Below are 27,279 nucleotides of genomic sequence, written 5' to 3'. Positions count from 1 at the left end.
TCTTAGAACGTCAAGGATTGTCTGTCCGGTCGGGCGGTGCAAGCCTAGAAATCATCAACATCTACATCCCTCCTGTCACCTGTTGCCCCGGTGGATACCGCCCTAATATCAGCACCGTACTCACTGGCAACAGTCGCATTATCTTAGGCGATTTCAATGCCCATCACGATCTATGGCATTCAAACTTGCGGGTGGACAGTAGGGGTGAGGTCGATAAGTGCTTACAGGAGCCTCTGTCTTCGTAGACCTACCTCCGGTGTAAAACACAGATCAATGTCCGTTGATCTTCGGCCCAACAAGCTGGTACCAATCGGTGAGCTGGGGTGTTCAAGTCAACCAGCCTTGGTTTGGCCGAGGAGGACTATCCATCCTCCCCTTCCATTTTCGGGTAATGGCACCCGGTTGCACGGCAACTCCACCGCGAGTTCCGTGCTTGCCTCAGAATCCCTCTTTCATTGATTTTGATATCTCGATATCTGATTAACATGTTAATCAGATTGAGATATTGTGTTTTTTGTCGCAATTTAGGAATGTGACCAACCTTTTCTGTCCTGCAGTGTTACAACAATGTATAATTGACATTGCTTGAGGGCTGCACCTCCCCCAACGCTATGCACCACATGTTATTATCAAAAACGCCCGTTCGCCGTGAACCAACTACCGATGTAATCATCAGCGCAAGTGTCTTTCCTTAAGCATGAAAAGCTACTTAAATGTTCCATAGAGTGAGAGTGTCATATAATTCCTTGTGAATAAAACTATCTGTTGTGAAGGCAACAGACAGTGATGCTCAGAAGTACTTACGACACAAACACTCACAAGGTACATCTTCACTAATCATGGTACTAAACCACTTGCGCAACAAGACACATCTCGCTAGTCACAAGTACTTGTGCGTTTAAGATCATGTTGCAACTGAACCCAGCTAAACGTTCTATTCAGTTTTATGCAACTTTGTTCTGCATTATTTGCTACTTTATATATGCGCACATATTCATCGTTATTTGCTACTGTGGTATACAACTTCTAATAACTCGCTTCGTTGTATAATCTTCCTCATTATCTTCAATTACGCTTCCATTTTATTCCACAATTTAGGGCTGTGGACAACCTTTTCAACCATAGACCTGTGTTGGGGGGCTTTCCCGCCCCAGCAATACCTTTGCAACAGCAGCTTGCCACACTGCAGTGATCTGACATCATTAAATCTGCCACATTTTTGGATGTGGCCATCCATTCTGCGAACGCCTCCTATTCGCTTACGCAGTCTAAAGCAGCCTCAAACATCTCAAAAGACGAGATGAGCACCGGCCCACTCGTACAATTATCGATTGTTTTTCGGCTGACGATAGACATGCGTTTCTTCAGCATATTTCGTCACCATTTTTCTTCGGTTGCCACAATTATGGGATGTGACCAACTCTTTCATCTGACCCTCAGGGTCAGTTTCTCAATGAAATTGGGATTGCTGTGGCAAGCATGAGACCGAATTCCCTTGGGCTTCTGTCCCCAAGGCCCAAGGGAAAACAAGTCTACTCAGAGCGTGTGTCATAAGTGAACTCTATTTGAAACCACAACCCCCGCGATGCTCCCACAAGGTGGCCATCCCAGGACAGGAGGTGAGACCTGAGTACAAAGCATCGTTCGATGCCGTGCATCAGATCATACTGGCTTTTCCTGCTCCCGCGGTAGCAGTTTTTATAAGGACCATGTGTAGGGTCCCACAGGGTGATACCCGGGTCCACCCTGCTACCTTTCGAGTAAAACACCTTACTTATGGATTGGGTACCCATGGTATTTTGGTCGCCTTTTACGACCGGTATACCTACCGTGGGCATATTCTAACCCCTAACCCACAGGGGGAAGTAGGGGTGAGGTGTTGGCGGATCAAATAGAAGAAACGACGTTCTGCAATATAAACGGAGACGCCCCCACACGTATGGTAGGAAGCTGTCACAGTTCGCCGGATATTTCAATCGTGAGCGCACAACTCGTAAACGGCGTCAACTGGCAGCGGATGATAACATTGGCATCCGACCACCTGCCTATACTTATTTCGCTCGAGCGTTCCGCCGACTTCATCGTTGCAGAAAAACGCACTTTCATTAACTTTAAAAAAGGAAAGTGGGACGAATACAAATCCTTTACAGACAACCGCTTTTCTGCTCTCCCTATGCCAACGATGCCCTCCAAGGTGAGCGTGCTTTCCGCTAGGTCATTGAATCCGCCTCGGCTCGTTTCATTCCCGCCGGTAGAATTCCCGAAATTCGGCCCCACTTCTCGGTGGAGGCCGCAAGTTTAGCGAGAGAACGAGACCTTATAAGACAGCTCGATCCCGGCGACCCTCAAATAAGGGATATAAACCAACGCATCAGATTGCTTGTGGATGAAAACAAGCGGGCGAAATGGGAGGAGCACCTAAGCGGTTGTAACCTCTCTGCCGGTGTAGGTAAACTTTGGTCCACCGTAAAGTCCCTATCGAATCCGTCTAGGCACAATGACAAAGTTTCCTTCGCTTTGGCGGTAAAGTGCTGTCGGATGCGAAAAAATTCGCGAGCTCTTTCTTCCAACATATATAATGCATTCTACGGTCGACAAAGATAGACGGAGGGCTAACAGACACGCACATAAACATAAATTCAGCGCGTCACCAATTACCATCACCGCCAAAGAGGTTGAGGATGCCATCGGTCATGCTAAACTATCCAAAGCAGTGGTCCCAAAAGGAATAGCCATGCCGATGCTTAAAAGCCTACGGAAAGAGGGGTTCAAATATTTAGCACATTTCTTCAACCTGTCTCTTTCCACTTTTGTCATACCCAAAAAATGGAAAATCGCCAAGGTGTTCCCGCTACTAAAGCCAGGGAAACCAGCTAACATAGGAGAGTCATATCGTCCGATATCTCTGTTTTATGTTAGTTCCTTACGAAACTGTGCACGGGCTTGCCGCAATTAAAGGTCTTTTTGAATAATTTATTGTAAATAAAACCAAACAAGTTTAACGTTATAAGATATATTTATTAAGTGTTTTATTCACGTCTTGCAGGTGTGTATTCTTCAAGTAAGTATATTGAATTGGAATTACCGTGGCTCAGTGTTGCCATCGCACTTTTTTATTCATACCCTACAAGACAGGTACCCGTTACCTAATCGATTACTTAATCATCACCAATAACTTGTACACCAATTATCGTCTTAATGACATTTACATTGCTGTCGTGAAAAAGGTAACGCATGCGCTCTCTCAAAATAGTGTACGTGTGACTCGCTTTATCGCTCTTAAGCCCCCATTACTGATACTTAGCATAGACTTGACTTGACTTGGCGTAAACTTGGCAACTTAGCCACGATTATACTCCACTTGGCTCATAAAATCTGGCATCATAATCAGCGTTGAAATTTATTTTTAAATAAATGTCAATTTGTATGACAAAATATCAAAATGAAATGGAAACAAACAAATGGCATCTCAAAATGTAAACGTCACTTAGAACTTAAATAGAAAATCAAAATTCAACAGACTTCTAAGTCAAGTTAAGTTTTGAGTAATCAGTAACATGCAATGTTAATTTAACAGAACTGTAAGTGACAGTTCGCAAGCCAAGTCAAGTCTATGCTAGGTATCAGTAATGAAGCCTTTACCTATTGTGTTTTCGACATTCCTTCTCGCTCGATGTTATTTACATTTTTAAGTTACTTCATCAGTTATGCTTTCGTTATCGCTAACCAAAATATATGCAACAACAACAACACGGGTAACTGGCCTATCGGTTACCCGTACCGGTTACCTTCTGTCAATTCGCTTTTTCCATGAATGAAACGCGTCCTTTTTGTTTAAATAATATTTAATTAACAAATAATTCATATTTATAATGGTTTTTACAATTGAAGTTATTTCCTTATGACCCTAATAAACTTAACATATAAATAAATAAATAAAATATTGATATGTACAAGCTACATAAATACTTTATTGTCCATTCATAGTCGTGCCCATTCTGCAACCTTGTTTGAAGCTCAGAGTGATGCTGCCCAATTTTTCCCGTGCTGGTGTTGTTCAACATCAGTTTGCAGAGCCATATGAGTTTTGCAGGTAAAATACCGGAATATAGGCAGCCCAATTCGTGCTTTAAAAGTTGATTCACAGGTGATGTTGAGCATTTGGCCTTGACCCTTTCCCATAATATGCTTGGTAGGGCCATATATGTGGTAATAAAAAGGCGGAGGGATAGTTGTCGCAGTTTTCCCTGTTATTTGAGCAAATGTCTGTTCTTCTTACAGCCACAGCTGAAATATTTGGAATATTGCTATGCGCACATCGTCAAAATTAAATTACCTAGAATGAAAAAGAAACTAATATCAGTAAGGATAGGTTAAAAGTTTTTGATGTAACCGGAAAAGTGCTCTATAAATAGGACTCCACGATTAGCTCTTTTCTGAGAGGCCAAAGGCTCAAGGGACTCAATGTTATTTCAGATGACCAGAATCAGGCCCTTCCAAGTGCCCCTCCACCATACCAAGGTATCTTCCGATGGCAGGGGTACCCGAAGATACTTCCCTGTTGCATTTATAGAAAGCATAAAATTATAACAAGGGTTAATTGATGATACGAAGTAAATTATGCTCGCTACAAAAACAAAAACAAATAAATGCAGATGACTGTTTAATCCAGGCATGCTTAACCAACGAACCGATATCATTTCGTTACGATAATTAACGTTAATAAACGAAACAAAGTCACTTCGTTTCGTTTATTAACGTTAAGAACGTCAAATTAACGAAATGATTTTGTTTCGTTTTCTGCCATATCAAAACGAAATCAAATCGTTTATGTTGATCATTAATTTCAAACTATGCTGGCAAAGCTGATTGATGGCGGAGTCATTAAAGGTGAAAGCATTAGCCAAGCTGATTGCAACTTTTCTCATAAATTTTGACAGTACGAACATTTCTCAGAGTATTTTTGACATTACCACCAACGAATTACACAAACAAATTACATGGAGTTTGTGTGTGTATGTCCGCTCGCTGTTACCACCTTACGGCTTCACCATGGCTATAGCATTGCCAGCACAATTCAAACATAAAGTATCACGGTTTTGTTAACGTTTTTAACGTTAACGAAAGCTTTTCGTTTCGGTTAAAAACGAGATACAATTTATCTTGATAATTTCTTTATCGATAATATTTCGAAGTGTTTCAACGGAAACGGTGGAAACTTTTTGATAAACGATTAGCTTAACGTTAAGGTGCATCCTTGGTTTAATCCATTGTGCGAAGTTCTTGAATGGATGTGCAAATTGGAAAGGGCAAAGTACTGCTAAAATTACTTTCCCCGAGTAACCGAGGAACGAATTGATATGACTACGCCCATCCTTCTTTAGCAACAGTGCCGTGCACCAGTTCTGTGTTGGACAGGAAAATAAACGTTTGGTTGTCTCCAAGTTGATCATATGATACAGAATATACTCGTTTGCTACACCTACCTACTGGAAGGTGCATTTGTTGCACCCTGCTGTCTGGCCGCTCACCCAACAACACCAGGCACAACGGAACTTGTCTTTTTTTATTGGACGTTGTGGTAGCGCACTACCCTCAAGTGGCCCAATGAAACCAGGCTAATCCTGTTTATGCGTCCGCACCCCGTAGGACCGCCTTTAGGCATAACGGCACGTGGGGAAAGGCGATTTAGTCGCCATTACTTCGTATGCGCATTTCCCTGCGCTCCCTTTCGGCATGCATCAATTTCGTCATTACTATAAAGGCCATCTTGCTCACAGCAATCCAATAATCTATTTGTCCGCACATTCGTGAAACTAAATCCCTAATGGAAGGCTTCTCTCCAAAAACTCTGTTTACAGACAGTCTTTCGCCGTGAAAACGAGGGCAGTGAAACATTACATGTTCTGCGCTTTTCAATTCGGAGGGACAGCTTAGACAGAAAGGATCCTCCTCTATTCCACGCTTATGTAGATATTCCTTGAAGCCACCGTGCCCGCTCAATATCTATGTGAGGTGGTAATTTAGTTCGCCGTGTTTTCGCTCGTACCATTCCGCTATATTCTGGACTAGCATGAAGGTCCAGCGCCCTTTTCTCGAATCTTCCCACCGTTCTTGCCACCTAACTATTGTTCGTGACCTTGCGCTTTTCTTAGCATCTTCAGATGGTCGGCTGATTCCAATGCCATACAGATCGGCCATTTCACCTGAGAGTAGATCTACTGGGATTTTCCTGGATAAAACATGGATGGCGTCGGCGGACACCGGCCGATAAGCACATGATATTCGTATAGCAGTAATGCGGTAGGCTGCTAGTATATCTTTTTGGTGGACCATTTTAGATCCGTGCCATACTGGTGCTGCATGTAATATTATAGAGCTGGTTACGTTGGATAATAGCTGACGGGTAGCTTCGCTTGGGCCGCTAATGTTGGACATTATTCGCGTTAGGGCTCCACTAACTCTAGAAACTTTCTCTCCCACCGCCCTGAAGTGCTCCATAAAAGTTAGTTTTGAGTCAATAATTACTCCTAGATACTATTTCAAAGAGGGTTTTGAATTTATTTGATAATCTCCTATGGTTAGGACCAATTCATCCACAGTCCGCTTTGAGCTCATCAGAACCACTTCTGTCTTATTGCTAGCCATCTGAAGCCCATGTTCGTCAACCATTCCTTTATTCTTCCCACGGTGTCATTACATAATGCTTGGAGCAGATCAAGTTTCTTGGCCACTGCTACTACGACAATATCATCTGCATAGCCGACAATTTCCGTGCCTCCGGGAAGGTCGATTTGTAGCACCCCGTCATACATCGTATTCCAAAGAGTTGGACCTAGAACAGATCCCTGAGGGACACCACCCGTGGTGTTGTGCTTTCTTGGTCCCTCATCCGTATCAAAAAGGAGTACTCTTTCGCTTAGATAGCTACCAATTATTCGGAGCAGGTACGGAACTTGTCTTGGGACACCCAAAGTGCACTCACGCTTCTCATGGCTCTAGCAGGTTAGGGGTCTAAGAGTATACCTGCGGTAGGTATGCCTGTCGTAAGAGGCGACTAAAATACCAAATTGGTTCAAGGGGTTGTGTAGCGCAACCCTTTCAATGGGTTGCCAGCAATATATGTGACCCGGCCTATGAAAAGGTGGCTTATGACTCAAAAAAATAATGCAAAAGAAAAACTACTAAGAAACTGAAGAAATGCATTGTTTATCTTTAGCAACTGTTTCTTTTTTGAGTCATAAGCCAACTTTTCATAGGCCGGGTCACATATAGCTTCTCAAACCCAATTGTCAACCTCACCTACCCGTGGCGAATCCTGTTTCTTTAACAGCCGAGGCTCTGGCGACCCCATGTTTCTTATGGATCTACATTTGAAGGCGCTTAGTTAGCTGACATCGCTTACTTAAACGGTTGATTCTAAAGTAAAAACCAAATATAGGTTAGGTTGAACTGGCGGGTTCATGAGGACCTCACATAGACTGAATGAGTCCGTAGTGTTACCAGAAGTTTGCTTTAACGACCAAGCTGAAAACCCTATCAACAACCAGGACCTGTGTTATAAAATAAGTTCGTCAAAATACAAATGACAAATACTGGAAGCTTCCTAGAACTTAAGCCACTTGCTGCTTCTAGATCTGACAGCTGTCAGCTGGAGTCTTAGCCTGGCAAGCGCTATCACTGACCAAGCCTAATTTAAATGCATGTGACGCCAGAAGGCAGTGTCCAGTAAGAATACCCGTCATGAGTCTACAGTCTAGAGTTTAATGATAATGAAAATATAAGAATCAATGTTTATGAATAACATATTTTAATTAATCTCTTAAAACAACCTGATCGGTGGCTACATCGCTATGTAGGTAGTGTGGTATTCCACCTTGTATAAACGTAGGTACCGTATGTGCTCAACCGTGCAAATTGACATTAGCAGTAACATTATTTACGTAAACGTAGCTTGGTATTTGTGCAGGCATCAATATAGCATACATTGGTCCAGTTCAGTGTGCACCAGCCACTGGTACAAACACTTTTGAATGCATAGCTTTCATATAGATTGGATGTACAGCAGGCCTCCAGTTGTGCCAATAAGTAATGGGCTGCTCCGTCTCTTGGTACGGCTGTATAGGTATGGGCGAGTGCAATGTATTACTAGTCTGCTCAAGATCGTATGGTACATAGATGGCTCAAAGACGCCAGAGGGGATTGGAGCCAGAGTTTTCGGACCCAGAGCCAAAATATCAGTACCTCTAAAAGCACATCCGAGCATTTTTCAAGCGGAAGTATTCTCCATAAGTTAGTGCGCTAAGCTGAACGTTCAGCGCTTATACCCCATTGAAACAATTGCCATACTCAGTCAGACAGTCAGGCCCCACTAAAGGCATTTGCGGCGTTCGAAATAAAGTCAGCACTGGTCCTTCAGTGCGTAGAAAAGCTGAATCAATTAGGAGCACACAACGTAGTGCCGTTGCCCTGGGTCCTAGACCACAGGGGAGTGGAGGGTAATGAGCAGGCAGACTCAGTGTTTAATTTGTTGCGTCCCTCCCACAAATTGTCATCCTCCCAGCAGATCCTTGCAGCGGGTCTGCTCCATACTCTCCTCTTCCGGGAAGGTATCGACCCCAAACAGGGTCCTTCTCCTGACCCGGTCCTGAGAAATGGGTTTGCAGCGTTTGCCGGAAAAGAATCTTTTTAGGACGGTCATAAATATGAAATATGAAATATTTCAATGAACTTCCTAATCACATAAAAAGTAGTAATAACTTCAATACTTTTAAAACAAGTTTATGGGAGCATTGTAAAACCCTTCCAATAAGATAAAGTTTTTCTCCTCTTATTTTTTACATGATATATCCGATACTGGAACGCGAAAACGGAATGGTAATATTGGAAGCAGCAAAATACAATGCATCCGGCCCCAAGGAAAAGAAAATCGGTCGGCACCTGTAACTCCAGACAGTTTCAACAACTAATTTCGCTGGAATTCGGTATTTTCAGCCGATATTTACTGTTGCTAATCAGAATCACTCCCATTCCGACACCATTAATATAACAATAAAATTATATAATGGGTAACGGAAATAGGGTCAAACAAAAGTTGGAGCAGGGGGGATTGGAAACATGTGCTTTTCAACCTCCCATTATATGTTGAGCTGTGCTGATCGGAATCTTCATGCATTCCGACAGCGTCTTTACTAAACAAAGTTGAGGGGTAATTGGATACACGTTATTATCAATTTCCAACATCCAAAGACATGTTTAGCTGTGTTGATCGGAGACTAATACATTCCGACATCTTAAAATATAAACATAATTGAAAAATATAAGTTCCAAATTTTGTTGCCTTAAGCTGGGAGCACTGGAGGATTGGAAATGCGCCCTTTCCAACCTTCCTTAAATGAGACTCCAGACTCCTCCGTTTGTAGCGCTAGTAAATATGCTGATCGGAATCACATGGCATTCCAACAGCAGATTCAATAGAAATAAGTGATTATAACAATGAATTGTATTTGGTAGTTTAAGTTTTATTCCTAAACAGCCGTAATAATAAATAAATTAAATTAAAAAATAAATACCCTTGTCAGTGTTTCACGTGCAGGGGGTGGTTGCATCGGACAGGTTGCTCTGGGCTAGATCCCAAAATCCAGCGTCCTCGTAACTTTTATAAATCTTTTGTGGCTCTTGTTGTTCATGCCCTCATTACATTATGAGGAAATACGGCAGCCGAGAACTCAGCCGTATGAAGCAAAAAAACACAAGCAGGTCCTTGGTGAACTCCACAAACAGGAGTCGCACCTTCATGCCAGGAATTGCCCGGTGAATCCAGTACTAAAAGAACAGTACCCAAAACTTGCGGAAGAGGAACGCATACTCCAAAGGGAAACGCGAGTCACTCTAGCTCAACTTCGTTCTGGATACTGTAACAGGTTAAACTCTTACCTCTCCAGAATCAACCCCGACATACAAAATGTGTGCCCCGCTTGCAATGTGTCCCTACATGACACCAACCATCTCTTTAACTGTATTGTGGAACCAACGCCTCTAACACTCCTCTCATTATGGTCCACTCCTGTTGAAACAGAAAGTTTCCTTGGACTCCCGTTAGAGGACATTGATGACAATTTGTGATCGGTCGTACCTATTGGATGGGGCGAAGCACTACTACAACAACAAGAGCAGGCGGACAACACGGAAAGAGAGGCGCTTCCCAAGGCAGCCGGTTTTATGTACCGGAGCGACTCGGGATTTTTCCCGACCAAGGACTGTCATTTCGGTGTGACCCCACTTAATTTGTTGCGTCACCCCCCACAAATTGTCATCCTCACAGCAGCTCCTTGCAGCAGGACTGCTCCCTATTCTCTTACTCCGGGAAGGCATCGAATCCAATCCGGGTCCGTCTCCTGACCCCGGTCCTGAAAAATGGTTTTGCTGCATCTGCCGGAAAAGAATCTTTTTAGGACGGTCATACTCTGTTCAGTGTGTCTCGTGCAAGGGATGGTTGCATCGGACAGGTTGTTCTGGGCTTGATCCCAAAACCCGACGTCCACGTAACTTTTACAAATCTTTTGTGGCTCCTTGCTGCTCACGCCCAAGGGCGTCCTGTAGTGTACGCCTAAGCGCCCCCGCTACTTTCCAGCAGCCCGCTGCTCAGCAAGCCACAAGCAAGCTGCTGCTCGCGGTCCACGGCGCCAACAACTCAAACAGCTGCTACCACTCATAACTACTACCTTCGTAGTAGATTCGGTAGCAATGCTGAGCATCAGCCCCTGCCCACGTCTTCTCCCCCCTCTTTTCCGGCAGCAATCGTGTAGGTCAGGGAAACAGACTCTTAGTCCCTTACTCCATTTGCACCGTTTGCCAGCACAGAATATATATGTTTGCGACATCCGCCCAATGCAGCTCCTGCCTTGGGTGGTGCCACTTTCCTAGATGTTCTGGTCTCCGCGACGGCAACCCCCCGACGGATTTCATCGCGCAATGTTGCCAGGTCGCAAACCCAAATCATCCGTGTACCCCAATGCTTGCCCAAGGACGCCAAGTCCCAGGGCCACAACAGCAACTGCGTCCTGGCCTTCCACAACCCAGGCGTAGGCACCCGTCATTTACCCCCAGAGTGGCGGCGTCTCCCCTTATGCACTTCAGAATTCTGCAGTTAAACTGTAATGAACTAACTGGGAAGATTACGGAGATAGTCGATTTCATGAAGCCGCACGACATCCGCATTGCTGCGATTCAAGAGACTAAACTCACAGCAAGATCTGCATTGCAGACCTGCTCTGGGTATAATGTCCACAGGAAAGATGGCGAGAGCGGCAATGGAGGCGGCCTCGCGTTTATCATACACCACTCTGTGCAATATTATATATTAGATCCTGGCATCGACCGCAGGGACAATGTCTTAGAACGTCAATGCCTATCTGTCCGGTCAGGCGATGCAAACCTAGAAATCATCTAGAAATCCCTATCCCGACTGATGCCCGCCAAGGGGAGCGTGCCTTACGTAAGGTCATTGAATCCGCCTCGGCACGTTTAATTCCCGCCGGGAGAATTCCCGAAATCCGGCCCACTTCCCGGCGGAGGCCGCACACTAAGCGAGAGAACGTGACCTTATAAGACAGCTTGATCCAGGCGACCCCCAAATAAGGGATATAAACCAACGCATCAGATTGCTTGTGGACGAACACAAGCGGGCGAAATGGGAGGAGCACCTAAGAGGTTGTAACCTCACTACCGGTGTGGATAAACTTTGGTCCACCGTAAAGTCCCTATCGAATCCGACTAAGCACAAAGACAAAGTTTCCATCGCGTTTGGCGACAAAGTGCTGTCGGATGCGAAAAAATGAGCGAGCGCTTTCTGCCGACAATATATAACGCATCCTACGGTCGACAAATGTAGACGGAGAGCCAATAGACACGCACATAAACACAAATTCAGCGCGTCACCAATCAACATCACCGCTAAAGAGGTTGAAGACGCCGTTGGTCGCGCTAAACCATCCAAAGCAGTGGGCCCAGACGGCATAGCCATGCCGATGCTTAAAAGCCTAGGGAAAGAGGGTTTCAAATATTTGGCGCATGTCTGCAACCTGTCTCTTTCCACCTTTGTCATACCCGAGAAATGGAAAATGGCCAAGGTGGTCCCGCTACTAAAGCCTGGGAAACCAGCTAACATAGGAGAGTCGTATCGTCCGATATCTCTCCTATCGCCAGTAGCAAAGACGCTTGAAGCCATTTTTCTCCCTTATTTCCAAGCAAATTTGCAGCTAGCCTCTCATCAGCATGGCTTCAGAAAACTCCATAGCACTCCCACCGCGCTAAATGCCATTAGACCCAGATAAATTGCTGTTTAAATCAATACCCCCACCATAGAACAGTACTCGTAGCGCTAGACCTATCAAAAGCTTTTGATACGGTCAACCATGGCTCGTTACTGCAAGACCTGGAAGGGACTACCCTTCACCCATGTCTTAAAAGGTGGACCGCAAATTATCTGGGTGATCGGCAGGCATCGGTGCAATTTAGAAACGAAACAACAAAACCAAGGAGAATTAAACAAGGGGTGCCACAGGGTGGGATCCTATCCCCACTTTTGTTTAATTTCTACATAACTAAGCTACCTTCACCACCGGAAGGAGTCACAATTGTTTCCTACGCCGATGACTGCCCAATAATGGCCACAGGCCCAGGCCCAAAGATCGATGAGCTATGCAATAAAATAAACGGCTACCTCCCTGATCTCTCCATTTTTTTCGCCTCGCGAAACCTGGCATTAATACCGACTAAATCTTCCGCGACTTTATTTACAACATGGACGTCCCAAATGTCGACCATTTTGAACATCCACGTCGATGGACCTACGCTACCGACTGTCATACACCCCAAAATCTTGGGTGTGACGTTTGATCAGGATCTACATTTTGGTGAGCACGCAGCCGCAGTTGTTCCGGGAATTCAGAGCCGTAACAAAATCCTCAAATCCCCCGCTGGCAGTACCTGGGGAAAAGATAAAGAAACGCTCATGACTACATACAAAGCAATTAGCCAGCCGATTACGTGCTACGCGTCACCCATATGGTCGCCAAGCCTAAAAATTACCCACTGGAAGAAGCTACAGGCCTGCCAAAATACTGCTCTCAAAATTGCCACGGACTGTCTGCTTATGTCCCCAGAACACCATCTGCATAATGAGGCGAGAATACTCCCCATCAGGGAGAGAAGTGAGGTGCTGACCAATCTGATTGATGAACCAGCACCGCCTAGGGGCTTAAGAAGTCATCTCCGTAAGCATTTTGAGGAAATACGGCACCTGAGAACCCAGCCGTATGAAGCGAAAAAACACAAGCAGGTCCTTGTTGAACTCCATAAACAGGCGTCGGACCTTTATGCCGGGAATTGCCCTGTGAATGCAGTACTTAAAGAAAAGTATCCAAAACTTGCTCAACTTCGTTCTGGATACTGTAACAGGTTAAACTCTTACCTATCCAGAATCAACCCCGACGTACAAAATGTATGCCCCGCTTGCAATGTGTCCCCACATGACACCAACCATCTCTTTAATTGTAATGTGGAACAAACGCCTCTAAAACCCCTTTCCTTATGGTCCACCCTGTTGAAACGGAAAGTTTCCTTGGACTCCCGTTAGAGGATATTGATGACAATTTGTGATCGGTCGCGGCTATTAGGTGGGGCGAAGCATTGCTACAACAACAACAACGGAAAGAGAGGCAGCAATTGCATGACCCATCGATCCCGAGCCGTTCCTGCCAGTTGGCTCACTCAATAAATGACCCAATTAGTAGAAGGGAGGGAAAAGAGAGAAGAACGCAATATGCCAGGCCTGAGTCAAGCTAAGCTACTGTTAGGGGGTTACAGCACAACTCGATATAGGCATTAATAGGCCTCTCGAAAGATACGGCTAACGGCTATTCTTACAGGAAACTGTAGACTGAACAGTCACATGCAAAAGATGGGTATAATATCGAACAACACATGCCGATTTTGTGATGGATCAGCAGACGGCGGACCATATCCTTCTAGAATGCGACGCAATTTCAAGACGTAGGGCTAAGTTTATGGACTCACCATGGCCAGAGCACTCCCACATTTAATACCTCAAGCCAAGAACACTGCTAGGGTTCATCAAGGAAGTCTGCTAGGATGAGGTGCTGTGAAGGAGATGTGGAAGTCACTGTGCAATTATCAATAAATTATCTATCTACCTAAGTTCCGGTAACAAGCACCATTGAGGTACTAGCCCTACCATCTCGGGAACTATTGATATGACTACATTAATCCTTCTAGGGATTGAATATTAATAATGACCGCAATGCGAAAGTCTGCTAAAATGTTCCATTCTCCATGGAATGCTCGATATATAACTTTCGACGTTTTGAAACAGTGATGAAAAGAGCAAAATTTACTAAAATTTTAACTGGCTGTGGGTAATAAGGTGTTGATGTCCTCTCCTAACGCAATGTAATGACAACTGCGACGCAGGGAAAATGACAAAAATCTTGTAAATCTACTGATAATAATTAATTAATTCTTCCCCTTCTATGCCGATCTATGCATACATACATATGCATTTTGCTCTCCAAACGCTAATTAAAAAAAATCAATTGGTATTTACATGAACTTCGAACTCTATCGTATTTGCATTCTTCAGTTGATTATCAACAAAAGCATGACAAATTATCACTAACAAATTCATACATGTTGTATATATATTTAATATGGTAGACAATTTACTTACCCTCTCTGGTGCGATGATTCCTGGACAATCGGGCCTGAATAGACGCGATTTTCTTGCCTTAAGAGAGCGTGCTTAACTCGAAGCATATTATGTTATGACACACCTTTGGTGATGCAAACAATCAAAGAAATTTCTGCTTCTAATGCTTCTAGGATAGCAGCAGCAGCTCCCGGTGGCGCCACATAAATAACAGTTGCATGCGGATCAGTTGCCTTTTTTGTTCCGGCTATCTATTCAATTTTAATTAACATTACATTATCTACTATTGCAATTTTTAATCAAAACAAATCAATATAAATTACCGAAGCAAATACTGGGAAACCAAGATGCGTAGTTCCACCCTTTTTTAGAGAAATACATCCAACCAGTTTGGTACCGCATTCCAAAGCATGTTGGTTGTGTAAAGTACCTTGTTTAGCGGTAAATCCTTGGCAAATGGTACGTGAATCTGCACTTAATTGTAGGTTTTCTGTGGTTTTGGCATATTCTGAGCTGAATCGCACTCCGCCGGAGATGCTATCTATTAGAATAATATAACATTTTTTTTATTATTTAAAAATGCATATACGTATGAATGAAAAGCAGAAAGAAAATAATGTTGTTGTTGTTGTAGCGATAAGGACACTCGCCGTATCGACTTTGTTGGTCCTTTGCGGGATGCAGATCGGGTACGTTCCGGGAACCATTAAGGTACTAGCCCCACCATCTCGGGAGCGATTTAGTATGACATGAAACCTTCTAAGCCATCCCGTCGATTCTATACAACTTAATATGGTAACGATTTAAAAGACGGTGCACCACCTAATTTTTATCAAAAATTATCAAACGTGGAATCAAAAGACACGCCTCGAGCTCCGTTTTTAGTATCCGAAATATTCGAAAATATAAATTTTTATTTCTGTCAAAACATAATTGTGATAATTTTTAAATTAGGTGGTGCACCGTCTTGCAAAACGTTACCCTTAATATTATTTGGTGCGAAGGCCGCCAACGCAAAAAGGTGTTCTCTGCAATAAAATTTTTAATTTCCGTCACATGTCACAACTAAAATTAACTTAATATTATTTTGGGCGAAGGCCGCCAACGCAAAAAGGTGTTCTCTGCAACAAAATTTTTAATTTCCGTCACATATCACAACTAAAATTAACTTAATATTATTTTGGGCGAAGGCCGCCAACGCAAAAAGGTGTTCTCTGTAACAAAATTTTTAATTTCCGTCACATGTCACAACTAAAAGCACAAGAATTTTTACTTTTTACACACCAGATTAAGCGAGAGCTTGTAAGAGTTTTATTCATAATGTTATAATAATAATAATTGCATCATGGTTTTATTAACATCTCAACAATTATATTTTTTCTGCGTTTCAATGTTTTCCGGAATAATTACCCACTAAACAATTTGTTCCGACTTTTTTTCGAAATCGTTAAGTTGTGTCTAAAGAATTTGTCGAAATCGGAACCGATTTTCTTTGGAATTAGTAATGAAATTTGTATGACAGGGTTGACGCGACTTCGTAAAGAAACGTCGTAACGATTTTGTTAAGAACTTTCTTTACGAAATCTTTTAGAAAAGCCTTAACGATTTCGCAAAGTAATATTTTCACGAAATCTTTAAGAAATGTCTTAACGATTTCGTAAAGTACGATCGTTACGAAATCTTTAAGAAATGTCTCAACGAGTTCGTAAAGCTTTGTGCTTACAGAATCTTGAAGAAATTTCCTAAAGAAATCTATCTAAATATCCAATTAAAAACATTTTTTTTTTTATTTAATTAATACAATTTAATTTATTATGTTAAAATAGTTTAAATTAAATTACATATAAACATATATGTATAAGAATTCAATATTGAGAAAAAAATCAGAGATTTCCTAACCATTCAAAAATTGCATATAAAATAAAATAAAAAAGATAAATGGCTAAAATTCTTTAGCTGCGTTAATACTTTTTTTAGCTTTTAGCTTCGATGGCATTCCTCATATTAAGCGATATTTTTAAACACAAGTTTAAGCCAAAATATAATAAAATTAAAAAGATAAATGGCTAAAATTCTTTAGCTACATTTTTTGGCTTTTATCTCCCTCAAGTTGTGTACTTGTTCTTTTCGATAATTTTGCGAACCGGTCCTTGGCACTATTAAACAATTTTTTCAAAGTCTCGTCTATTTTAGTGTAGTTTGTTGGGGTATGTTTTCCCTAGCCGACTCTATAATTAGTACATAAATGAATTAGGAATTTGCTGAATAAGTTTAATAACGTACCTTTAAGAAGTTTAATACATATAAAATCATTCACAGAAATATTGTTATTGACATTTTTCCATGAAAAATTGCGTGCCAAATAATCGTCATTAAATATATATTTCAAGTTCGCAACGATAAATTTTTTGTGGTCATCTGTCGGTTGTCTAGCGAACTTCGTTATCTGTTGAACCAAAAAAGGGAAAAAACATTTTAATGTAGTTAGTAGTTAAAAGGGGTGTAAAGAGGTGTGATTATAGTCCTGTGATAATAACTTCAATTGCCTGAGAAAGGCGTTGAAAAATACTGTCTTCTAAACCTCTAACGGCTTACATTTCAACTAAACTACTTATCATATTTACCAATTCCTGTCGCATTTCTTCATCGTTTTGCAAAATTTTTTCAAAATCCAATATTTCATTCACATCGTTGAAGGGAAGGTTTGGCAGCTTGGAACATAAAGTGCGTTGGCGTTTAAAGGCAGCTAAGGTTTGGTCTATTGATCGTTTTAAACCGACAAATTTTATTGTTGACTTCGCGAAGTTTTTTATTTTCTTCTATCAGCTCCTTATTTTGATTTACAATAACTTCTAACAAATGTTCGCTATCTGCAAAAGTATAAAAAATAAAATCTTAAAATTTCTGCCACTGCACTAGTACCAAGAAAAGTTAAGTTTTTGTAGGTAGATAAGTGACTCACATGGTTTGTTGTCAGTGATATTCTCCGTATATCTTTGAGTTTGCCCCATTGAAGAAGGAATGCATTGCTCCTCTTGTGTTAATATTACTACTTCATTGCCGGGGTAAATAGCTGCAGAAACATAAATTCCATTTATAAATTAAATGTTTATAGGAGCAGATGTGATAAAACTTACCACTTTCTTCACCTTCTACGGGGACATTTGTGTAATGGCTAATCATTTTTCAGCAGTGGTATAAAGCAGTGTTTTCAATACCCTTCTGTATAAAAATAAAGACATTTACAGTCGATGTTAGTTAGATTGAACTTCTCTTCGTTGTCAGAAATTAGCAAACAATTTATCTCGTAAATATTCAGAACCCAACTTCTTGATTCAAAGTCATTACGTTGGAGGTTTTTAACTTCCTTTGCGAAGATGCATATGTCATTATTGATCGCTGTTATTTTTGGTAAGATATAGACCCTCTTATTAACGCAGAAATAATTATCTGGAGGAAACAATTCCCGATGTGTCTCTTGTTTTATTATGGAACTTTTTTCAATAACTTTGTTGGATATTTGCGCCAACACATTCGATCCCTTTTTATTGTTTTTTTTCAATTGATAAAGATAATTATCATATTTAAACGCGCTAAAGTTATTAAGAGATCCATATTTTAAAACATCGCCATATAAATGTTTTAGACTGTGGCAATTATAGGTTACAAATTCTTGGCCATAGAGGTGCACAAAGTCGTTTACGAATTCTTCAGTGAGCTTTTAGCCACGTTATTGAATTGACAGCATAGCTCCGGGTGACATAAGATTCTCGTCGCAAAGTGCAATTTGCAAAAATGACGGTAACGTTTTTCATCGAGTTTGTTTTGTAGCACTTACGGTCACTTACTATACAACAGAAAAGATCGGTACTCGGTTGCTTTCCATCTATCTAATTCATCAATTGTTCTCGGCACTCGAGGAAACTCAGAAGGAAACTGTTTTTTTAGCACAATGTTTTCGAAGGACAAGTTTTCTATTTGCGATTTTGATAACGAATAAGTTTCATTTTTATTTTTTACCCAGAGTTTAACAAGCTGACGAGTAACTCCCAAGCAAACGCAATGCATGTAATCTATCGGGAATTGAGTAACGCAGCCAACATTTATAGTTTCTAGCAAATTTTGATCGAGAGTTATGTGATGTTCTTTTTGTAATTTTTCCTTAAATGATGAATCTGTTCGCATACGCGCTGCGTTAGAAGGGAAGGTTATTCTTCTCATGTACCATTCACCTCTGTGTGTACACTTCAAGCAGCAATAGTAACCTGAATGGCTTTTGATATTTAAAATAAATGCTCTAGCGGGAGAATCGCAAACAAAAGCTCCAATCGAGATGGAAAATACGTTCTCATCATAATAAAAGCCTTGTTGTAGCAACACCTTCAGGTCGTCTACTAAAGGCTGTAGAAATATATTGGAAGCTTCCGGCTTTGTTTTTGGACTTCGCACTCCCTCTACATCCGAGTTCACATAACACCCAACCAAAAAAACGTCTTCATAATTAGAAACACTCATCATTATAGGCCAAGCAGTTTGCTTTGATGACTTAAATATCTGTAATCCGTCTAAGTGTCTGTATTCGAATTGCGCAATTTTATATTTTTGTATAAGAAATCGGTGAGAGAATTCTTTAATCCGTAATGGTAATATGATCCGCTACCCATGCTTGCAATTTGAGTTTCTCTGGAAGTTCCTCTCAAGGTGCGTACATCGCATAGCACATCATGCCCTTCGACTTTATGAAGGCTACTGAGAACTTCGTTACCGGCTATTTGCGAAATACCGTGTCTGATTGTACAAGACTTGAGGAAACTCCTTAGACTCTCAGGTTCGTTTCCTGGTTCTGGTTCTTTGACTTGCGAAGAACTCTGGCAAACAGATAACAAGTCAAAATCACTATCAATGTCCATTTTGTTTGCACTTTCGACTTGCACGCCTTTAAAAATGTCTGTGCTATATTTCTACGCATTTTCAGCGCGATTTTCAGTTTCATTGTTAAAAATGGAGTACAGTATTTTTTTTGTTTCTCTTTTAATGCTTTTGTGCTGAGCTTGACGCGACATGATTTTACTCACACTTACTTTTGTATTTCACTCACTGCAGCAAATATATGTATAAATTTTATTATTTAATTTTTATGCACAACACTTTTTTTGCTACTCACAATCTGAAAAGATCTGAAATTTAAAAATGTTTCAACGCCTACTGAGTTTAAAAATTTATTTACGTTTTTCTCTTTTCGAAATAGATACGAAGTTGTTAAGTAAAATCGGAAAATATTAGATTTTCTTCAGCCAAGTCTGATATCCGACAACTTCGGAGATTCTGGCCAATCGTTTCGAATTCGTTAAGCTAGATTGGCAGACTTTCGACTTTGTTCAGAAAAGACTGATTTCCGAAAAAATTGGAAGCTTTGGTTTAGTGGGTAATTAACTGTCATATCGATGACAGCATGAAACGTCGATGTGTTAGTGGAGAGCGAAAAAAGCTTTGAATGTGTGGGTGAACTAGTTACCTTCGTCTTGTAGGGTACTTAAGGGTAATGTGCTGATTTACATGAATTCATACTTAAGGCTAATGTCACATAACATATTACACGCTAAAAAAAATTTATTTTTTTCTTTACCACACATACTTTTGCGGAGGTTTAACTGCGCGACCAGAACGTGTTCTATAATAGTTTCCTTTTACTGGTTCATTTCCGCTGCTTACATCTGACTCATCACTTTCAGCAGTGTTGTACTCCGATAGGAAGTTATCGAGGCTTCCACAGTCATACTGTTTTCACACAGAAACTTAATGATCTCATTTCACCTGCTAATAAAATCGTAAATTTTTTGCTTTCACACAGAAGTAACTGCTCGATTAGTATGAAGGATGAGACAGACAATCATGGCGGAACGATACAAGGTGGGAGCATGGTGACATACCTACAAACAAAAAAAATTCCATGTACTTGTAAATTCGATGGACAAATGTCAAAATCGTACTGCGCCGGCAGTTGATGTATCAAATCAAATAAAAAAGGTTATAATCAGCTGTTCGATGCGGCCACCTTGTATCGTTCCGCCATGCAGACAATGACATTTGCGTTGAAAACTAAGAAGCGGAAACGGAAGCGGAACGCTGCCAACAGAATTGCATTGTGCTTTTGACTTCATTAGGCATTCGATTAGCTACTAATGAAATAATAATAGATTCGAATTTTGTAGGGAAGATTGAGTTCAATAAGCGTCTTAATGTAGAAAATTGCCTTTATTATTCAATAAGCCGTCTGTGTGAAATTAGTATCAACCTCTGACGGATGTTCTAATTCCCCAGCGATAATACCGTTATATGGATTTATAGTGCCTACCCCTTCGTTATTCGGCTGTATGTTGTTGCCATTCTGGCTTACATTATTCTGATCATTATAATTATAACTCTTGTTAATTGGTACAATCTCAATTTCTGGTAGATTATTCCCTCGACCTGATTTAATATTTTCTTCAAACAGTAAGTCGCTAGCATCAAAATCATAATTATTTGTTTTGGATATTAACCTACGATTACGTCTAAAATAATTATCAAATGAATCTCTAATGATATATGAGCGGCCATTAACCATTCCACTAACTTTTCCGTAATACCATTTTTTATCATTTTTTTTAAATAACTAAGTCGCCAATATTCAGTTTCGACAATGATTGCGTTTTTAGCATAATAATATTTCTGTTTTTCCTTTTTTCTAATAATCTTGTTTTGAATAAACTCTTCTTTCACGTGTTTTCTACTAAGCATTTCTTCTTACTGGCAGCTTTGTTTTAATTAATCTACTGAAGAACAATTCCGATGGGGTAATACTCATGCTTGCCACTGGCGTTGTATTGTATTCCATAATTCTACACTGAAACTGATCCACTTCATTGGCCTCACAGCACCTTTTTAGAATATTTTTAGCGATTGCTACTCCTTTTCAGCCATTCCATTACTCTGTGGGTATCTTGGACTCGAATATTTAACTTGAATATTAAATTCACGTGAAAACTCTTCAAACCGTTTTTATTTTCGAAGGGTACCCGATTAAGTTAAATATAGAGCAAAGAACATTAATAATATGTTCGGAAGTTTTATTGCTGACTTTTCTAGCTACTAAAAAATTGGAGTAATAATCATAAATCGCAATGTAGTCACTACTGGCATATTCAAATAAGTCTACTGAAGCCATGTGGTATGGGTAATTAAGGGTTGATTCCCATCAAAAATATAGTGACCGAAAATGGCGACCAACAACAAAATATCCCACATTGTTCCACAATTGTTAGTATGAAAGAATGAGATGGCCTAATTGAAATGTCCGATTCATATATGCTTGCCTTTTCTTACATGGTATGTACCCTCAAATACGTCAAAAAAATGTTCTGCGAATCCGCCATTTGTTTTCAGCTTTCCGTACTAGCGGTGGAAAATTATAGTAGTTTTTTAATTAAATCAAAAAGAAAACGATAGGAAAATAATACAAATTCAACTGCGTGACTAGTGTGTTGTTGCACATCGAAAATTGAATGGATAAGATAAATAGAAAAAAATATAAATATTAAATGCTATTAAACAATTTAGTGAGCTCCAAATAGAGACGCAACAAACGCCATTTGAATTTTCGCTTTCCGATTCGTGGTCCTGGGATCAAAACGCGTCTTTTTACACCTCTCCCGATATTTTTGGTCGGGTTTTAGCAGTTGTGAGCTAAAGTAAACAATTACACAGATATTGAGTTTAAGTCGAGAAAAGTCTAAGATTTCTACCGCTCGCGTAATCGCTGAAGTACTACATTTGCTATTATCATCAACAGCTAACAGCGAATCTGGAACAAAGTTCATTAATTTTATTGTGAACTTTCCATTGAATATACTTGAAGCGCCATCCTTGCGTGTAAAATTAATAAAAGAGCTAACGACGGATATAATGCAATCGGATGATACATGTTTAGCTTTACTAGCACGTAATGAATCCAATTTGTTAGTAGAAGTGCTGGAACAGGCACAGGGACAATGGCAGATGTGTACAAATGGAGTGCCCAGTAAAGAATTTATTGTACATCAAGCTCTACGAAATAGACAGCATTTTACATCCTTAGTTGCTACGAACTTGGAAAGCGCGCATAATATTGTAGACAAAGGATTACGTAAAAATTGGTTGATTTTAAAATTTGCTAATGAATTTTCTGATACCATACAAACATTAGCGGAAGTAGGCAATATACATAAATAGTTAACGGAATATAGTGTGGATGAAAGTCCTCAACAAATGCTTGAAATTCATAAATATTTCTATTCAGACTTTCAACGTATTGCAATAATTTTAGATTTTCTAAAAAGATTTGCAGAAACCTACAAGTCAATAACGTTGGATACTGTTTTAAATGCGCGAAGCGTTCTAAAGTTACTCTACGATCATGATATTAATGCAAGGTATTTTTGTTGATACACAGTGCAATTGCATATTAGAGTTAAGTGTGAGCAGAGCTGGATAGGGTAAAGGTACTACTATCCGCACACTTAGAGGGCTTAGAATATACCCGCGGCATGTATGCCCGTCTGAGGCGACTAAAATACCTAAATGATTCAATGGGTTGTGTAGTGCAAGCTTGCTCCTGCACAATTGTGGAGGTCCACACCAAAAAGCAAAAAATGTATCTTTTAATGCAGCTCCCTTCCACTTGTTAATTTCTATCGAAATTTCGAATAGCGAATTTAAGAACGTAACCAAGTATTCATTACGTTGACTTAAAACCATCATATAAGATTATTTCTGACTAGTATTTGCAACAATCTTCCTCATTGTATGGAGATTCATATCAAAACAACACATTTACAAACTCGTCGCACTAAAACGTAACATTTACATTTTCCAATGTTGTTGTTGTTGTTGTTGTAACCCCATATATTTTTCAATAGCTTATAATGGCTAAAGTGACATATTAATTTAAAACACAAGTAATTAAAATACAAGTAGTTTTGTGCTGATTAAGAAGAACTTACTCCAACTTACAAAAAAAAAACTTTCGTAGGTATCCATGGTAAAATATACTTTGCCAAATTTATCGAAACTATTTTTGATGTAAATGTTTATTTGGCAGCCGAGGCTCTGGCGACTGCAAGTTTCAAGGAACTAGGGGCGGGGGCATTATGGCATAGAAGGTTCAATGTGGTCATATTAAATCGTTCCCGGCATGGTCGAGCTTGTAAAAAGGACCATCAACGTCAGCGGTAAAAGTCTATTTGAGGGGTCGACTGCTAATACGCGTCAAAAAATATCGAGAGAGGTGTGAAAGGACGCGTATTGACCTCGACAACCATAATCCGAAGGCGGAAAAGAAAAACTTTATCTCTGTCCGGAGATATTTGCAGTTGAAGTTGGCGATTTTAATGTGGTTATTGTAATTTTGTCGTACACACAAAAAAAATTGTGACCATAAGTGTTTTGCGCGGATATAGTTTTGGTCTCCAAACCGGTGTTGGACCCACCCAGGGTAATTTTTTATAAGCGCAGCCGAAGGCCGTCAACGCAGAAAGGTGTTTTGCGCAAAAATACTATGGATTCCACCCCCGTTACGGAGGTACCCGCGGGTCATTTTTCGGTTTTTCGTTAATATCTTTTGAACGAGTTAAAATTTTTATTTTCAGCCTTCGGATTATTAATATTGATATCAAGGCGCGTCGTTTGACACCTCTCGACGCGTATTAGCAGTCGACCCCTCAACTAGACTATTACCCAAATAAATACTGTTCTTCCGCCTACTTGTTTATTTGGAGGATTTCGTTCTGACTCTCCACCGCCGGCCGAGATACGCGAAGTACACCCCCAGTGGGTTGGGGGCTAAGAATATACCCGCGGCAGGTATGCCTGTTGAAAGAGGCGATTAAAATACCAAATTGATACAAGGGGTTGCTAGCGCAAAATATATAGCTTATCCAAGCTGTTGTTGTTGGTCGCCATTTTCGGTCACTAGATTTTTGCTGTGATGGTCCTCCAGGTATGCCGCCCGCATCTGCTGGACCAGGTGGGGCAATGACACCACATCCAGTTATGCCAAGGTATATACCACAACAGCAACCGGGTTGTGCAATGCCACGAGAGCAGCAGTAACAACCTATCTGCCAATGCCAAAACAGTCGGGTTATCCACTACAACCTGGTCCACCTGGTTGTTCTCCGTAACCTCATCAGCCAGGTTATCCTCTACAACAACCAGGTGCACCAGGTGGTTGCATGGGTCAAATGATGCCACCAACGCAACCTGGACAGGCGCCAATGCCTAGTCAGCCACCCATGCCCGGTCAACTCCCAATACCCGCACGTCCTGGTTATAATGTATGCTAATACAAACAATATATTTTAAATATTGCTGATGATTATTTTTGTATTATTTTCTTTAGCAACCACCTGCATCTGGTACTGGTATATATCAACAGGCGCAACAGTATGATCAATCCCAACGCCGTTTAGATCCCGATCAGATGCCAAATCCGATAAGCGTTATCATTGAAAATCAGCGCTGGTTGTGCTTTTATTACTAATCAACAAGGTTTATTGCCACCGTTGGTGACCACAAAATATGTGGTACAAGATCAGGGTAACTCTTCGCCACGTTACGTTAGGTATTGATATTCGAAATAAATTTTTTGTTTGGCAATTACATTGATCTTTCTCGTTTGCAGGCCTTTTTGGATTGCATACCTGCTACAGCTGATTTATTAAAAACAACAGCTTTGTCCTTTACACTTACCATCTCACCAATGACACGCACGGTTGAGGGTGAATATGAGCCACCCATTGTAAATTTTGGTGAATTGGGTCCAAATAGATGTAATCATTTGCAAGGCTAAAATACAATTTGTAGATGCTGGTCGTCGTTTCAAATGTCTAATGTGTAAAGTAACAACAGATGGTAAAAAAAATTCTTTCACTTTTACTTGTGTTGATTGATCCATATTTTTTCTTAATAGTGCCAACTGAATATTTTCAACATTTGGGCAACACCTGACAGCGTGTCGATAAATATGAACGTCCTGAACTTGTATTGGGTACATGAGTTTTTGTGTAAAAAATGTTTGGGTACCGATAGCTCTCAAGGTAAACCTCAACTCATATCCAACATCAATGCCTCGCATTCAATTGTGGACGCTGTACGCACTACATTTGGTCCACGCATTATGGATTCCAGTGGTAGGGCCACAATTTCAAATGATGGGGTAACCATTATGAAACTATTGGATATTGTGCATCCAGCCGTAAAACTCTAGTCGACATCGCCAAATCTCAAAATGATGAGGTAAGTTTTTTGTTATATTAGAATGTGTAGAATAAAAATGTTTCTCTTATCAGGTCGGCGATGGCACCACTTCAGTAATACTTTAAGCATGTGAAATCTTAAAACAAGTTAAGCCAAACGTTGAGGAAGGCGTGCATGCACGTATCATCATTAAAGCTATACGTAAAGCATTACAATTATGCCTGATAAAATATAAAATGGCTGTACATGTCGAAGCGCCAATCAAAGGAACAACAACGTGCTTTATTGGAAAAATGCTCTGCCACAGCAATGCCCTCCAAACTTATTCATCAACAAAAATATTTCTTTTCTAAAATGGTTGTGGACGCTGTACTTTCCTTTGATGGGCCCAAAGTCATACAAAACATATAATATCGCATTATTAAATATAGAATTGGAATTGAAGGCTGAGCGGGCTAATGCTGAAGTCGTGTTTATAATGTTCAAGAGTATCAGAAAATTGTTGATGCTGAATGGCGTATTCTGTACAATAAACTAGCTAAGTAAAGCGCCAATGTTGTGTTATCTAAACTACCAATTGGTGATGTTGCTACACAGTATTTTGCAGATCGTTATATGTTCTGTGCTGTTCATGTACCAGAAGAAGATTGGAAACGTACAGTCAAAGCTTGTGGTGGTGCTGTTATGACTACAGCTAATGATATTAAGTTTTGGGTCAATGTGATTACTTTGAATAACGTCAAGTTGGTGGTGAACGCATAGTGTACCTATACAAGTGTGTCAGCTAAGCGAAAAACGTCAAAACTACAAACAGCCTCGCTCACCTGATGCAAATCTCAGGTCTAGAGTTGCATTTTTGGTACGCAAGGGTACTTCAAGCTGAGTTGCATTTGATAGTTTAATAAAACTTTGCAGATGAAATAGCCTGCAACAATGCGGAAACATACGGAAAGCTAAATTTATTTAAATTAGAGTCAAAATATAAAGCGCCACACGTGTAACATGGAAAAATTTCACTTCTAAGGCTGTTTACACAAATACATAAGGCCAAATTATATATAGGCTTTGGTCGCTTCAAAGCAAAGATAACGTACGGCGTTTCATTGTTTTTCGTCTAGCGTAGGCACGCAACCAAAGCATTTATGTAAATTTTTCGATACTTCGCCCGACAGATCAATTAATGAATGCAGCACAACCAAAGCGCCTGTGTGCAAACAAATCAAACTCCTATATGACACTAATTTATATAATGTATAAGTGTGTGAACTATATTTAAA

General features: G+C 40.5%; 1 protein-coding gene and 1 pseudogene across 3 annotated transcripts; one reads left to right on the top strand and one right to left on the bottom strand.

The window, feature by feature from the left end:
- The window catches only part of LOC137241551 (T-complex protein 1 subunit eta-like), a 75,609-nt pseudogene extending 48,724 nt beyond the window's left edge, over nt 1–26,885 (top strand).
- On the bottom strand, nt 3,828–20,099 carry LOC137242260 (succinate--CoA ligase [ADP/GDP-forming] subunit alpha, mitochondrial-like). 3 transcript variants are annotated; one of them, XM_067769614.1, is made up of 7 exons: nt 17,866–20,099; nt 17,691–17,801; nt 17,353–17,598; nt 17,012–17,174; nt 15,052–15,269; nt 14,750–14,979; nt 3,828–4,336 (listed from the first exon to the last, which is right to left on the bottom strand). In XM_067769614.1, the coding sequence occupies exons 3-6, from the start codon at nt 17,365–17,367 to the stop codon at nt 14,842–14,844; spliced, it is 534 nt and encodes a 177-aa protein (XP_067625715.1). In that variant the 5' UTR covers nt 17,368–17,598; nt 17,691–17,801; nt 17,866–20,099; the 3' UTR covers nt 3,828–4,336; nt 14,750–14,841. The 3 variants fall into 3 exon arrangements, 2 of the variants coding, with proteins under 2 accessions (XP_067625715.1, XP_067625716.1); XM_067769615.1 differs by having other exon boundaries at nt 14,750–14,975; XR_010950156.1 differs by lacking the exons at nt 3,828–4,336; nt 14,750–14,979; nt 15,052–15,269 and adding an exon at nt 16,527–16,956 and having other exon boundaries at nt 17,866–19,895; nt 19,956–20,099.
- Nucleotides 26,886–27,279: the final 394 nt, after the last annotated feature.

Source organism: Eurosta solidaginis, chromosome 2 (assembly GCF_040869045.1).
Source record: "Eurosta solidaginis isolate ZX-2024a chromosome 2, ASM4086904v1, whole genome shotgun sequence".
NCBI classification, from domain to species: Eukaryota; Metazoa; Arthropoda; class Insecta; order Diptera; family Tephritidae; genus Eurosta; species Eurosta solidaginis.
Note: the sequence above shows the minus strand (reverse complement) of the source record. Positions and strands in the feature narration are given on the sequence as shown.

What these genes read in the sequence shown, in the direction of transcription:
- LOC137242260 (XM_067769614.1), bottom strand. An exon ending in ATGTATTAAACTTCTTAAAG is followed by an intron (nt 15,270 to 17,011) that starts GTACGTTATTAA and finishes TTATTCTAATAG; the next exon opens with ATAGCATCTCCGGCGGAGTG. An exon ending in GTTTCCCAGTATTTGCTTCG is followed by an intron (nt 14,980 to 15,051) that starts GTAATTTATATT and finishes AAAATTGAATAG; the next exon opens with ATAGCCGGAACAAAAAAGGC.